Source organism: Mustela nigripes, chromosome 12 (assembly GCF_022355385.1).
Source record: "Mustela nigripes isolate SB6536 chromosome 12, MUSNIG.SB6536, whole genome shotgun sequence".
In the NCBI taxonomy this organism is placed as follows: Eukaryota; Metazoa; Chordata; class Mammalia; order Carnivora; family Mustelidae; genus Mustela; species Mustela nigripes.
Genome location: NC_081568.1, coordinates 143591733 through 143606264, shown reverse-complemented (window position 1 = coordinate 143606264; position 14532 = coordinate 143591733). Strand labels below are relative to the sequence as shown.

The 14532-nt window shown below is 44.6% G+C and overlaps 1 protein-coding gene and 1 pseudogene across 1 annotated transcript in view; both read left to right on the top strand.

Moving 5' to 3' along the window:
- LVRN (laeverin) overlaps positions 1-13389 on the top strand; it is a 72821-nt gene extending 59432 nt beyond the window's left edge. Inside the window, exons 17-20 of the mRNA XM_059416706.1 lie at positions 23-190; positions 603-740; positions 5745-5820; positions 11791-13389. Coding sequence (XP_059272689.1) covers positions 23-190; positions 603-740; positions 5745-5820; positions 11791-11931 — 523 coding nt within the window. The 3' untranslated portion in view covers positions 11932-13389. The remainder of the gene's footprint in view (positions 1-22; positions 191-602; positions 741-5744; positions 5821-11790) is intronic.
- On the top strand, positions 8918-9098 carry LOC132028881 (U2 spliceosomal RNA; annotated as a pseudogene).
- Positions 13390-14532: the final 1143 nt, after the last annotated feature.

The window sequence follows — 14532 nt, the reverse complement described above, 5'->3', positions numbered from 1 at the left end:
CATTGCATGTTCTACCTTACAGAATACCTTCTCCGATTAAAAGTGTCATCTTATGTTATGGCATTGCCTTGGGAAGCGAGGAAGAATGGGACTTCCTGTTGAACATGTATGCAAATAAAACAAAGGAAGAGGAAAGGATTCAACTCGCTTATGCAATGAGCTGCAGTAGAGACCCAAGGATACTCAACAGGTGATTACGGTCAACTGGTCTTGGAAGTTCCTGGTAGAGGAATGCAATTAATGAACCAAAGGGAGAAAAAACAGGAACTCAGAAAATACCTGTTTGTGCCTTACTGAGTTGGCACCATATAGAATTTTAGGTCAACTTGTGGAAATTCACTCTTTCTATTGGATAGTGTTTGCCCATTTATTTTCTTTATTTAAAGATTTTATTTATTTATTTATTTATTTGTCAGCAAGAAAGAGAGAGTATAGTCAGGCAGAGGCAGAGGGAGAAGCAGGCTCCCTGTGGAGCAAGGAGCCCGATGTGGGACTCAATCCCAGGACCCTGGGATCATGACCTGAGCCCGAGGCAGATGCTTAACCCACTGAGCCACCCAGGCATCCCTGCACATTTATTTTCTGCAAATGCTTCCTTGCAGGTACTTGGAGTATGCCATTACTGCATCGCCTTTCGCTTTTAATGAGACAAATGTCATTGAAGTGGTGGCGGCGGCGGAAGTGGGCCGGTACATTGCAAAGGACTTTCTAGTCAACAATTGGCAAGCTGTGAGTGAAAGGTAAGAAGGAAATACGAGACCTCTCTTTCATACAGGTCATTGGTTCTGTGCTAGGCGCTCAGCCTTAGTTGGGCTAGTTCACAAAAGTCCTTTGCCTTGACCAGAGAAGTGATGCTATTTCTTGCATTTCATCTCATCTGTGGAAGAGAAGGACACTTACCCTCAGTTTCAGCTTTCTGTATGAAAATGAGTTTGCCTGGGATTATACCTACCTCAGTTTCCCCACTGTGCCCCTTAAGAAGTTTGTCATCAGAGACATAGAGTAGAGCAAGTCATGTTTTATTGGCATGAGTGCTCACCAACCACTCACTTATTTTCTGAGGTAGACCACTGTGTTTCAAGAAACAGCAGTGTTCATGACTACGTCCGCCTGGCTGTGGTTCTGTCTTACCTATCAGAGACCTTTCACATATCTGGGTTCCATATTCTTGAACTGGCCATATCTCTCACCTTTTAAGATTAAATCTGCTTGCTTCATAGCCCCCTGTTGGGTGAAATATACATGAACATGTAAAAATCCGACAGCATGCCTTTCTCTGATGGCTGATCTTTCCAGAGCATGACTTAATCCTACATTCTGGAAAGAATAATGCATCCTCCAAGTCCTTACATATCCTAGAGTTAGCAGGTAGAAAGGGTCTGTTATCAGGTCCAAACACCTGTAAACTGGGGAGATAAATTTTGTAAATAAGTTGATCCTTTTGGAAGAGAATGTATATTTAGAATGCAAATGTTTAAGAATGAGAATGCAGGGGGTGGTTCCTGGGTGGCTCTATTGGTTAAGCATTCCCACTCTTGGTTTTGGCTCAGATCATGGTCTCAGGGTCATAAGATCAAGCCTCTTGTAGGGCTACATGCTGGGGGTGGAGCCTGCTTATGTTTTTTTCTTTTTCCCTCCCCCACCCTCTCTCTCCCACCATGTACCCAGCCCCCCATCTCTAAAAAATATATATATATATATATGAATAGGACTTTCTTATAGAACAAAATGTTTTTCTTTTGTAAATGTATTGAACTCCTTTACAACGCCAAAAAAAAAAGTGCTTTGAAATCAGAACATTTAAATCATCACTTATTTGAACAGTTATATTTGATGTGAAGACTAGCATGTTATCAGTCTTCATATATTAATAAAGATAACATAAAGGATAAATACACAAATGGCTCTGACAAATTGCATTTTACATTAATTATGTGAAAAAGGCATTCTGAACTTCCTGATATGTGACTGATTACTAGCAAGTTAGCTATGAAATTCATGTTGCTCTAGTATGTTCCACCGAGCCTCATTCATAAAACACGCTGATAAGCTTTCTAGAAACAAGAAAGACAGTAGCCCCATCAGTTTGGGAGCAGTTTGTATTAACCTCCACTTTTTGCAAATTCACAGTATATGCTAGCATCATAAAGACCCCAAGAAACCCCGCAGAAGGAAATCTATAGTTTTCCATATGCTTTTTCCTGCCCTTCAGGGCTGTAATCCTGCTTCTTATCATCTGTGTCATGTAAACGGAGGGTCATTTTGCCAGGAGATCAGTTGTCCTGCGAGAGAAGCAGATGAGAAACCAAATTCTCCAGTACTCCCATCTGGAATGTAACTAGAACAACTGTTTGTTGTTTTCCTGTTAGCTAACACGTTGGCCTTGGTTTCCCTTTGTATAAGCTGAGAGGTAGCGTATTTGATCAATCCCAAGGTTCCTTCACCTATAAAAAGTTCTCGTCTTTCCATGCCAAAATCCAGGTAGTTTAAGCTCTCGTCGGGGGTATAAAGTGATGAAGGTATGCTATCTGATAAATTCGATAAGAGAAGAGCTGGAGAAGGGGTAGGGACCCAAAGAGAAGACTGGGACTTGAGTGAGATTTGAACAAGCAGTGGGAAAAAATGAGCTTCTGCATCCATGAGGGTGCTAGGAAATGCCAGGGCTGGGGGGTGGGGGAGGACTGAGTGTCTGACTTGGGACCAGTCACAGGAGGTGACTGGAACTTGGGGCTCTGGAACAGAGGGAACGGGGCTGGTCAAGTGTTTGAGCCGTAGACACTGGTCTTCAACAGTGCAAGAACATCTGCTCGCCTCACCCAGGCTCCGCCTTCTTCCCAGGAAGCCTGATCTGAAACTGTGGTTGGGAATACTTGTATGGAGGCCAACAACTTCGGTTTGGTCCTGCCCCTCACTCCCATGTTCGGAGCATTGCAGTGGTTGCTGTGGAGTATCTAAGGTCCTTGTTGGGCCAAAGATGACCTTTTGAGTCCCGATCCTAGGGAGGGAAACTTCATTGAGCTCAAAGACATCTTGCGGTTGAGGGAAAGATGTGTCTGGCCTCATAGCTGTGGATGGGTCTCATGGAAGAATGTGTGGATAGAGAGGAAGCATTGGATTTGTATGAGTTGTTGCTGTAGACGGTAGAAATGGTGTTTGTGTCCTATCATCTGGTCAAGTGCTTTTGGCTTTTTTTTCCCCCAAATATTTTATTTATTTATGTGTCAGAGAAAGAGAGTCGAGGCAAGGAGAGCAACAGGCAGAGGAATAAGCATGCTCTCTGCTGAGCAGGGAGCCCAACATGGGATTCAATCCCATGACCCCGGGATCATGACCTAAGCTGAAGGCAGATGCCCAACTGGCTGAGCCACCCGGGCATCCCATGCTTCTGGTTTTCTTAAAACCATGTAGGCTTCACAGTCTCCAGGAAAACCCAGCTTTACCTGAGTGTAGAATAAAGTATGATCATTTTCAAACTCAACTGACCCAAAAGGAATCTTACCCCCTTCCTCTTCACCAAACCGTTGATTTCTTCTTCAGATGCATGAGCTATATTGGCGAGAGTCCTAAGCATGAAAACTTGCACACATTCCCGCTTCCTCTCTGTTGGGTTTCCTAATGGGGAGCATATAGCTGAACAGAGAAATAGGAACACGAGCAGAGAAAAGTCAGATGTTTACGGAGAGGCGCCCCCAAGCTCAAAGGGGCCGGTGCCCACCATCTGTCCCTAGATCAGGCTGGATGCCTTGGCCCTGTACTTGCCTAGTGGCTACGCTTGTCCCGGGAAAAAAGACATGGCGGGGAAAGGGATCACAAGGGAGGGGAAATTTAAGAGAGGAAAGAGACAGAAGGTGAGCCAGAGGAGAGTGGCCCAAAATCCCTGTAACCACACTGGCATGGAATGTTACCAGATTTTTAAAACAGTAACTCTACTGACACAGGTTGGCTCTGGTCTCTGTATGAATTAGCGTGTATCTGACCACTGGCAGATAAACTATTTGAAATGTGCCTATTTTTATGCAGTAGTATTTCAGAGATTGCTCTCTCAACAAGAGGGACAAATCTTCTCTGTGTCAAAAAATACCTCTTCTTGGGGCGCCTGGGCGGCTCCATTGGTTAAGCGTCTGCCTTCTGTTCACGTCATGATCCTAGGGTCCTGGGATGGAGCCCTGCATTGGGCTCTCTGTTCAGTGGGGGGCCTGTTTCTTCCTCTGCCTCTCCCCCACCCCCGCCCGTGCTTTCTCTCTCTCTCTCTCTCTCTCTCTCTCACTCGCACTCTCAAATGAATAAATAAAATCTTAAATACCTCTTCTTGCAATTTGCAAAACAGGAAGAGATGAAGTGGGCCAGGGACCCTGATAGGTGCTTCAACACACAGCATCCCCTTTCCTCTCCAGAACGATTCTTCTCACTATATCTTAGTCCCTTTACAAATTGCCCAAGGTCATTTCAAACCCAGTCCTGTCTCTCTGGGTAGTCTTCCTCCTCCGTCTGGTAGCAAATCACACGTTTAGGGCCCTAAGTAGTTTCCTTTCCTTTCTTTTTCTTCCTTCCCTCACTCCCTCCTTCCTTCCTTCCTTTCTTTCCAAATTTTGCCAGATTTCCTGACTCATTCCACAGGCTTTTAATACGTGGTCAATTAAAATGGAGAGCTAAGAGGTATGTCCTCTCTGCCTATGGAAACAGCAGTGTTTATATGGAGACTGTCTCATCCTTCCCTTTGCTCAAGGAGACACAGCTTAAGTTACCGTGAAGAACTTAAAAAAGACCAAAAACACCGTTTTCTCTTACCTTTAGGTGTTATGCCAACATCAACTGTTGCAATTTTTAATTTCAAGTGTACGTTTTTGAAGTCAGTCAATCGTGTGTATTAACTGTCTACTATCAGTAGAACAGAATGGCAACCCTTTCTTGCTCAGTCCAAAACATTAACCCTATTTTAATTTTCTTTCTTCTTTAATGCATCCCAAAGTCTTTATTTACCTTTTTAACCACAGCAAGGCTTCGGGCGGGTATGTATCTGTTGTTTTTCCGCAACAATATTTCTTATGGTTTTGTTGTTGTTGTTGTTTTGTTTTGTTCTGTTGTTGTTTTGTTTTGTTTTTTTCCTGCATGATCTTTGTTGGACATTCAAGGGCATGAACCTAGAGGGGAAGTTTCAATCATGGTGCGTGTTTGAGGGAAAGTAAAGCTGGAGTACTTAGCCCTTCCGTGATCACCAACATGTTGAGAATCTTCAAGGACGTAGATGCTTTCTTCAAAAAAGCATATACAAATGCAAAATTTTACATAAGTTCTCAGGGTAGGTTAGCCTGAGTTTCTGAAACTGATCCCATATTAATTACTATTTTTTAAGGGGCGTAATTTCCATATTTACTTACCCCTTGTAAGTTGTCTTAGTCTGAGGTACGTGACCTCTGTTTGAACACCTCATTTAAAAAGTTAAGAACAGTTGCAGTTTTGAAGAGGAGCTTTTCATATTTAAAGAAAGCTTTCAGAACTCTATGGACACAAATCAATATTTACCTGTATTTTATTTACTTAGTGCTGATAAAATCTTCTATATAATAGATATCTTATTAAATGATGAAGCTAAACTAGTTCATATGTATTTTTGCTTCGATTTGGGAGATAGGAATCAACAGGGGCTGTGCACTTAGCATTTACCGCCCCCTCCCCCCCAATAAAACACAGCTTTGTCTTGCAAACCATTCTCCACCTCTGACTAGCATCTTGTTGCTTTGCAGGTATGGAACACAATCACTGGTTACTCTCATGAATATAATAGGGAGAACCATCAGTACAGACTTGCAGATTACAGAGGTGAGTACTGTAGGTATTTTGAATTACAATGATAATTTAGAAGCCATTGTTCATGTAATTGGGAGTTGCTAAAACTGAAAGCAACAGGCTTATTTGAATGATGATACTCTCTGCTCCCATTGGGATGATTTTCACTGTGTGCAGGAAATGGTTTTTAATTCCATCTTGCTCCTGAAATAGAGACCATTCTTGCTTCTAGAGGATTGGACCCCATCCTTCCTCACCTCCCTGGATCTGCAGTGAACTCTGGTGAGCACTGTCTGCCTGGGGCAGCTCCTCTCTGCACCCCCGCCCTCATATAGCCGCCAGTCCTTGCCCCACTGTGGAAGCTTCCAGAACTCAGCACAGTGTTGAGAAGACAGTTTTACTCTTTTCATAATAACCTGAACCCCGCCTGCCTCTCTGGCTTCATTTTTTGTCCACCTCACCACCGAGTGTAGGAGAATGAGAGTGTCAGATGCTCCCCAACACTTTGCCTCTAGATTTTCTTAAATTATTCTTGTTTCATATTTTCCGGGTTTTGGAAACATTCTGTCTTCTGCTTTGGGTGACTTCCCCGTGCCTGTCTTTGGCTGGATAATTCCTAGTTATCCCTTAAGGCCGTGCTCCAACCACCTAGTCTAGGAATTTGTCAGTTAGCTGATTTATATTCTCTCCTCCTGCGTGCTCTTCAGTGATTTTTGTTTGTTTGTTTGTGTTTTGTATTTGTAAAACTCTTTTTTTCATTAATCATTTTTATTAACATATAATATATTATTTGCTCCTGTAAATTGTCAGGCTTACACACTTCACAGCACTTCATAGCACATACCCTCCCTGAAAGACCCTCGATCCGCACCCAAGAAGCAGACACCAAGCCTCCACCGGATGCAAGTTGCAAGAGGTTTATTGGTTACACAGGCGCCTGCGGACGCATCAGCCTTTGTGGGCTGAGCGCGCCGGGCTAAGTTGGGGAGCAGATTATATAGGGCAGGGTTGGGGTGGCGGGAAGCGAGCTTACAGAAGCAGATGCTTGGTTACAGGGATCTGATTGGTCAACTGAAATCAAGCATTGTCAGGCACTGGGTTTAAGGCAAGGACACAGCCGATTGTTCTGGCGGGCCTTGGCTCAGCACTCTGGAAAGTCCCAGGTACACTCTATTCCTCATTTGTCTTTTCTTTTGACAGACCGGGTGATCACAGACAATAGACATCCTGGTATGTGTTGCCATCCGGCTATGGGGACAATCAAGCCTTCAGCAAGGGGATAGGGGGTGCTGTGGGGACATCAGGTTCAGGTTACTTAAACAAGCCTTTAGCAAGGGGAGAGGGGGTCTTTCATCCCCAGTGTCCAAAACCCAACCACCCCTCTTCAGTTATCTTATGAGTACCTGTATCATAGCACTAACCACCTTATACTCTAATTAGGGTATAAATAGGTCTGCTCCCTGAGACTTTTAAGGAGCTCCCTGAGGAGGGAGATCACAATTGAGTCAGACCTGTATTCTAGACCCTAGAAGAGACCTGGCTATTTCTTTTTCTTTTTTGAAGATTTTACTTTTAAAGTAATCTCTCCACCCAGTGTAGGGCTTGAACTCACAAACCTGAGATCAAGAGTCACACACTCTACTGCCTGAACCAGCCAGCCACCCCTAATTGTCATTTTTGGGCTCTGCTCCCTCCCGGCCTGAATTTCTTCTTACTTAGGTGGCCTTTCTCCACAGGAGGTAAACGTAGCTCCAGGTTTCTGTCATCCTTAGCCCTCTTACTTGCAGGAGGAGGAGTCCCTGCCCGCCACCCCACCCCCCAGCTTCAAGTTCCAGCCTCACAGAATGACTCTAGTTGGTCCTCCTCGGGTCCACATGCACCAGTCACCGTAGGGGTTGGGGGTGTGGAATGAAATACTCCAGTGGCTCAGCCTGGGTTGTGTGCCTCCATTTGGAACCCATAGCCATGGGATTCAGGGGAGGAGTAGTTCCGGAAAGAAGAGGGGATCCTGTAACCAGAAAGTAAACTTAGGGGCCAAAGCAAATACCCTTCTAACACACACACACAGACACAGACACACACACACACACACACACACACACACACACACAATAAAACAAGGGTAATCTATTAATACAACCTCTACACATCTAGTAGCATAGGTGAAATTAGAAAGACTTACAACACCAAACACCAGCAAAGATGTGAAACACTTAGAGCTCTCGTTTTCTGCTGGTGAGACATTAACATGGTACAACTACTTTGGAAAACAGGCCGTCTTTAAAGTGTTACTTACACACGTAGGACCTAACAATTCCATCTTTGGGTGTTTACTCAAGAGGAACTAAAACCCATATCCACACCAAGACTTGTTACATAAATGTTCATGGCAGCATTAATCACATCAGCCAAAAACTGGAAACCACCCAAACACTCAGCGAGAGGTGAATAGATCAGGAAAACATAATACGTCCACACCAGGTTATCCTATCCTGCAATTAAAAAAAAAAGAATAAGTTTTTGTAATAACATGAATACATCTCAAGATGATGATGCTGCGTTAAGAAAACAAAACCAGGGGCGCCTGGGTGGCTCAGTGGGTTAAGCTGCTGCCTTCGGCTCGGGTCATGATCTCAGGGTCCTGGGATCGAGTCCTGCATCGGGCTCTCTGCTCAGCGGGGAGCCTGCTTCCTCCTCTCTCTCTCTCTGCCTGCCTCTCTGCGTACTTGGGATCTCTCTCTGTCAAATAAATAAATAAAATCTTAAAAAAAAAAACAAAACAGACACGTTCTAGGAAATGCAATATAATCTCTCGGGACAAAAAGAAGATCAGGGATTGCCTGGGAGGGAGGGAGAGCTGGATTGGAGAGGGCCTGAAGGAGTATGTGGATGATGGAAATGTGCTTCACTGTACCTTGACCCCAGCTCTGTGTTACGAGCATATGCGATGATCACCACCCGTTCCCTTGTCACATTTTAAGTGAACACAGTTTATTGTTCGTCAGCTTCATCTTGGTAGAGTTCAGTAAATTGTTTTGAAAAAAAAGTCTGAGCTCAAATTAAACACCATGGCCCGGAACTATTTTAATACAAACAGAAAGGGCCTGTATAAATAAGAAAGGAAAAATCAGTCGCTTCTTGGCCTTTTGGCTGAGATCAAGGGGAGTATGGGTTCCTATCAGGTTAATATCGGATGTATCCTCTATCCAAGGATAAGATATTAAATGGATTTTTGGAGCAGGGAGATGGAATAGGAGCTTGCTGGGTCCACTCCACACAGTGACCTGGTTTAAAGGAAAAATGAAAAAAAAAAAAAAAAAGGAAAATCAGCTATGCTGTCCTAGCAAAACCAATAAACATGTAGGTCATAAAGGCCTGAAGTTTGATCATGAGCCAAAAAAAAAAAAGAGAGAGAGAGAAGCAGTCAGCTATGTCATTGTTATTTTTTTTTACCATTATTATTTATTTATTTGTCAGAGAGAGAGAGCACAAGCAGGGAGAGCAGCAGGCAGAGGGAGAAGCAGGCTCCCCGGGAGCTGGGCCAGGAGCCTGATGTGAGACTCAGTCCCAGGACTCCGGGATCACAGCCTGAGCCAAAGGCAGACACTTAACTGACTGAGCCACCCAGGAGTATACAGTTGTTGTTATGAAAGAGGAAGAATCACGAATTCCTGAAGGAATTCTGTTTGTGTGGGTTTTGGCCTGCCTGAGGCTGAGCTGCCTCAGGGATTATCAGGGATTCCCTAGAAAGGAGACGGAAGGACACAGCCAGACACCCTAGAAGGAAGGCTCCGGAAGGAAGGCTGAGTTTGTGCCAACATCTTCTACATGGCCTCAGTTCATCTTTGTAGCTACAGAACCCAGGGAATTTTTGTTGTTGTTGTCGTTTCATGAATGAACAAAGTGCGTATAAATTTTGCAGTCCTCAGAGTTCCAAAACTCTAGAGTCGCTGATAGTTTCTTTAAAGAAAAAAAAAAAAAGCAACTGTACATGGAGCCGTAGTGAAATTTTGCCATTTTGAAAACAAGTAAATTAGCTACTATGAATATTCTTGTCAAAGCTTGTTGATCACCTATAGATTATAGTCCCACTATCATCTGTCTGTTGATGGGATCATCTTGAAAATAATGACTAAAACGGAAATGAGAAGTTGCATGCCTGCCTTCTCCTTCTAGAACAGTGCAGGGTCTATACACTCTCCACATCTCTTGTTCTGGTCTTCATACTCCCCCCAGAGAGAATATGGCCTCATGCTCCCAGCATGCATGAAGCCCCACCCACAATCCCACAAACACTGACCCCCCTCCCCCACATTACAGGTGGTCCAGGGCTGTGGGCAGCTGTGGGAGAGAGGGCAGGAGACTTGTTTCTGGTCCCTTCAACTACTTTTTGGTCAAAATTTACTTTTTGGGCACATGGCTGGCTCAGTTGGTTAAGTGGCTGCCCTCGGCTCAGTCACCATCCCAGAGTCCTGGGATCGAGTTTCACATTGGGCTCCCTGTTCACCTGGGGAGTCAGCTTCTCTCCCCATCCTTTCCCCCTGCTCATGATCTCACTTTCTCTCTCTCTCAAATAAAAAAAGAAAATGTCAAAAAAAAAAAAAAGAAAGAAAAAGAAACTTACTTTTCTTTTATGTGGTAATTGGACTGAATGGCCCTATTACTCCTCAATTTCAAGTACATTAGGGTTTAAGTGACATGTGTGAGCTGGTGTAGATACACTGTCATCTCATATGTTCTAAGTTCCAATGCAGGAACACAGTATGGAGTTTCCTCAAAAAGTTAAATATAGCACTACCCTGTAATCCACCGATTGCGCTACTAGATGTTTGCCCAAAGGATACAAAATACAGATTCTAAGGGGTACATGCCCCCTGCTGTTCACAGCAGCATTATCAACAAAAGCCAAACTATGGAAAGAGCCTAGATGCCCATGGACTGATGAATGGATAAAGAAGATGTGATCTCTATAGATACACAATGGAATATTACTCAGCCATCAAAAAGAGTGAAATCTTGCCTTTTGCAACAGTATGGTTGGAGCTAGAGAGCATACAGCTAAGCAAAAGAAGTTGGGCAGAGAAAGAAAGACCAGTACCATATGATTTCACACATATGTATAATTTAAGAAAGAAAACAAATGAACACATGACAAGGGGAAAGAAAAAGAGGAGAGAGGGAAGTAAACCATAAGAGACTGTTAACAATAGACAATAAACAAGGTTGATGGAGGGAGGTGGGTGGGTGGGGGATGGGCTAGGTGGGGGATGGGCATTAAGGATGGCACTTGTGATGAGCCCAAGGTGTTACATATAAGTGATGAATCACTAAATCTACCCCCAAAATCACTATTACACGATGTGTTAACAAATGAGAATTTAAATAAAAATTGGGAAGAAAAATAAGTTTGAATCCAGTGACACAGAAGTAGACTTCGTGCAATATGACTTATTAGTTCACTGGGGTCTGGCAGATGTTCCTGTAACTAAATGCTAGAGCTGAGTCAGTGATGGCCTCTGGCCAGTGGACAAGCCCAGTCTCTAAGTTCTCCTAAATAAACGATAACACTTGTGAAGGCATGGATATCAGGTGCCAGTTTTGAGGTCTGGAAGCTGCAGGATTTCTTTGGAGATAAGAGAAGACCTCCCCGTGTGTCCGTCCATACACACGGTGTAACATCCAGGATGCATTCGGTGGGTCGCTACCGAGCACCTGCTCTGGGCTCCCGGGGTGTAGTGCTGGGAGCAAAGAGATGAAGCGCCCTCTTCACGGGGCTTCTGGTCTACCCCTGATTCTTCAGGGTAGGCGTGGTCTTCATTCCTTGTTCTCAGGCAGGGCCTCCCCCAGGAACCCACAGTCCGGGGACAGCACCTTCCTTCCCACCCTGGCCGCCCTGCGCGCGCCATTTACAAAAGTCCCATCGCTCCTCCACGGGAACATTGCCTTATTCTGTGTCGACGAGACACGAGTTTGCACTGACCCGCCATCCCTTGGTGCTTGCAGCTACAGCAGTTTTTCGGCAACATGTTGGAAGAGCACCAGAGGCTCACGGTCCATGCCAAATTACAGACAATAAAGAACAAAAATCTGGAAAACAAGAGGCGCAGTGCCAGGATGACGGCATGGCTACGGAGGAACGCGTAACGGGCGCCCTTCCAGCCTGCGTGGATGGATTCCGCTCCCACTTGGGTCTCCCAGGGCTTCGTGAGTCTGCAAACCTACATGTGTTGTTATTCCTCTGTCAGTCACGTTCGCTCCTCCCAGTCCTTCTGTTCTTCCCAGGCTGTCACGTTTGGCCCTGAGACTCCGTGATTCCCGAGGATGCTGCCAACCCAGGGGAAGATTTCTCTTCACGCTGGGCTGTGAAGCCACAGAATTGACTCCGGGGTGCCTCCTGAAACCAAATGCACCTCAGAAAGCCTTGCTTATTCTGTCGGGAAAGCCAGCGGAGTATTAGATGCTTGGCCCATGGAACACATTCTTCTCCGAGGGAAACACAGACTTGTAATGCTCTGGGGTTTACGGAGTTCAATATGTAAAAGGGTCATGAGCCAATAACACAACAGGGCAAAGAAAGAGAAGCCAGAAAAATAATACTCACGAGGACATAGAGAGGCCAAGGCAAAAACATTTTAAGAAGAAGGAACAGATTGTTGTAGGAGCCACATGACGTGCCTTAAGGACCAGACGTGGGTCTTCTGCCCATTTCTCTCTTCCCACAGGGCCTATCACATTGTGCCACACCTTACAGGCCACTGAAGTTTAGGGTGTCCCTAAAAGAACCCAGATCGCAGGATCCATAAAGTGCCCTTCGGGTTATGGAGGCCGGAAGGACAAGAAGGAAACTTCCTAAAGCCGGAGACCTCATCCCTTCCTGTGGGCTGGACACTCACTCAGCCCAAGTTTAGGAGCAAACATAAGGATGTCAATAGATGGTAGCCATGCGGGACTGAACTTCCACATAAAGGGAGGTGGTCACATAAAGAGAAAGAGAACAAAAAGGCTAACCAGACCACACTCTTCAGCTATGCACTCAGGGGACGAAGTTGGAAACGTGGTTTCATTTGGCCAAGTTGAACCTGCTTGTGGTGGGGACAACTGGAAACGCGTTCATCGGTTACCACATCAGGAATTGGCTGAGTTCTCTTACCCCGAACTAAATCAGGATGGCCAAGGCAAATCGTCCCACTCTAGACTTTGTGTGTGTTTGATGTAATTCTGTTTTCATTTGGATTCTGCTTTAATAGAATGGGGGTAAGAAGAAACTACAGATCTCCGATCTACCTCAGAGGGATGTAAAGATTAAGAACCATGTCGGTTAAAAAAACCTTCAAATACGTTGTATAAGCTCAAGGCCCTGTGATCTCGGGTTTCCCTCCCCCTTGTGTAAGTTGATGCAGCCACAAATGAGAATGCAAAAAACCAGAGTTGCCTTTTGGATCCCCTTCACAAGAAGATGCTCCCTGCATGAGTTGGAGGTCTGGGATGTGGTCCTGAAAACCAACCAAAGCCCCGGTCCCTCAGACTTTGACCATGGGTCATAGGTCAGAGAGCTTTTTCTCTAAATTTAGAAATGTAAAACTTAAGCAATAAAATATTACCATGTCTTCGAACTGTTGTGTGCGAGGTATCTTCCGGTGTTTTCTAGAACATTTGTTCTCTGTTTCCTATCATTCCTTCGGTCATGGTCTCAATTTACAGTAACCATGCCACATGCCTTCTCTCTTGCTTTTCTCTTCCTCGTCTTCCTCTCCCTCCTTGTTTCCCTTGGGCTTCCTTCTCCCTCTCCAAGAACCCCTGCCTGCCTCCTGCATGGCTGTCTGCGTCCCCCTTCCTCAGTCTTGCCACCCTGCTGTGCCCTCAGTGGCTCTGACCGTGGTCACCCCGTTTGGGTGACGCCAACACTGATCCCACCAGAGAAGCATCTAGGCTTGGAGCTCCAGGCCATCTGTTGAAAATCAAAATATGGTTACATAGTAGCTTCTGTGATATTTTAACAGCCCTGAAAGTGTTTCTCAAGTGCCCAAATATTTGGTTTATAGTCCTTCCTCTAAATAGGGAACAGAACTTTGCATAATGAACATTTTTTCTTACATGGAAGAAGCAGGCTATTCCCGATAGGCATTATGTTTTCTTACATCATACTTAGATTTAGTATAAAATGGAGTAATTATTGATTAATGACAGTGATTGCAGTAAGTCAGGGAGCGAAACTGAGGCAAAGTTGTGTAAATGGTGTAAATAATTTCTTAACCGATGAACCAGCCTATCATTTAGCGCCCCAACTATAAAACAGTTTCTCTGATGCATCCACTGTCTGCTTTAAACCACTCGCCCTAGAAAAACGTTAAGATGGACAACATGGTCATGCCTTTTTTCCATTCGGTAATTAGAAACGAAACGTTTGCCTCACAATCTCCTGCCTTTTTCCTGCTCAGATCCATTCGGTGACTTCCCATCATTGACTCTTAAGTGAGAGAACAAAGGCCTTGGTCTTGCAGGCTCGAGAGATAGTGGGTAAGGTAAAGCTCTGGGGTCAAGCTGCACAGCAATTTTATTCTGAGGAATGAAGGAAGAAGGAAAATGAGATGAGATTTAAGAGGGAAATCTTGATTATTTTCCTCTTTACCTCAACAAATGGCATCTTGTCTCCATCCAAACTCTAGCAGAAATAGTAAGTCCAAAGCAAAGCCTTATGTGGGACTTGCAATAAGTAGAACTATCTCCTCCCCACACAGAGAATCT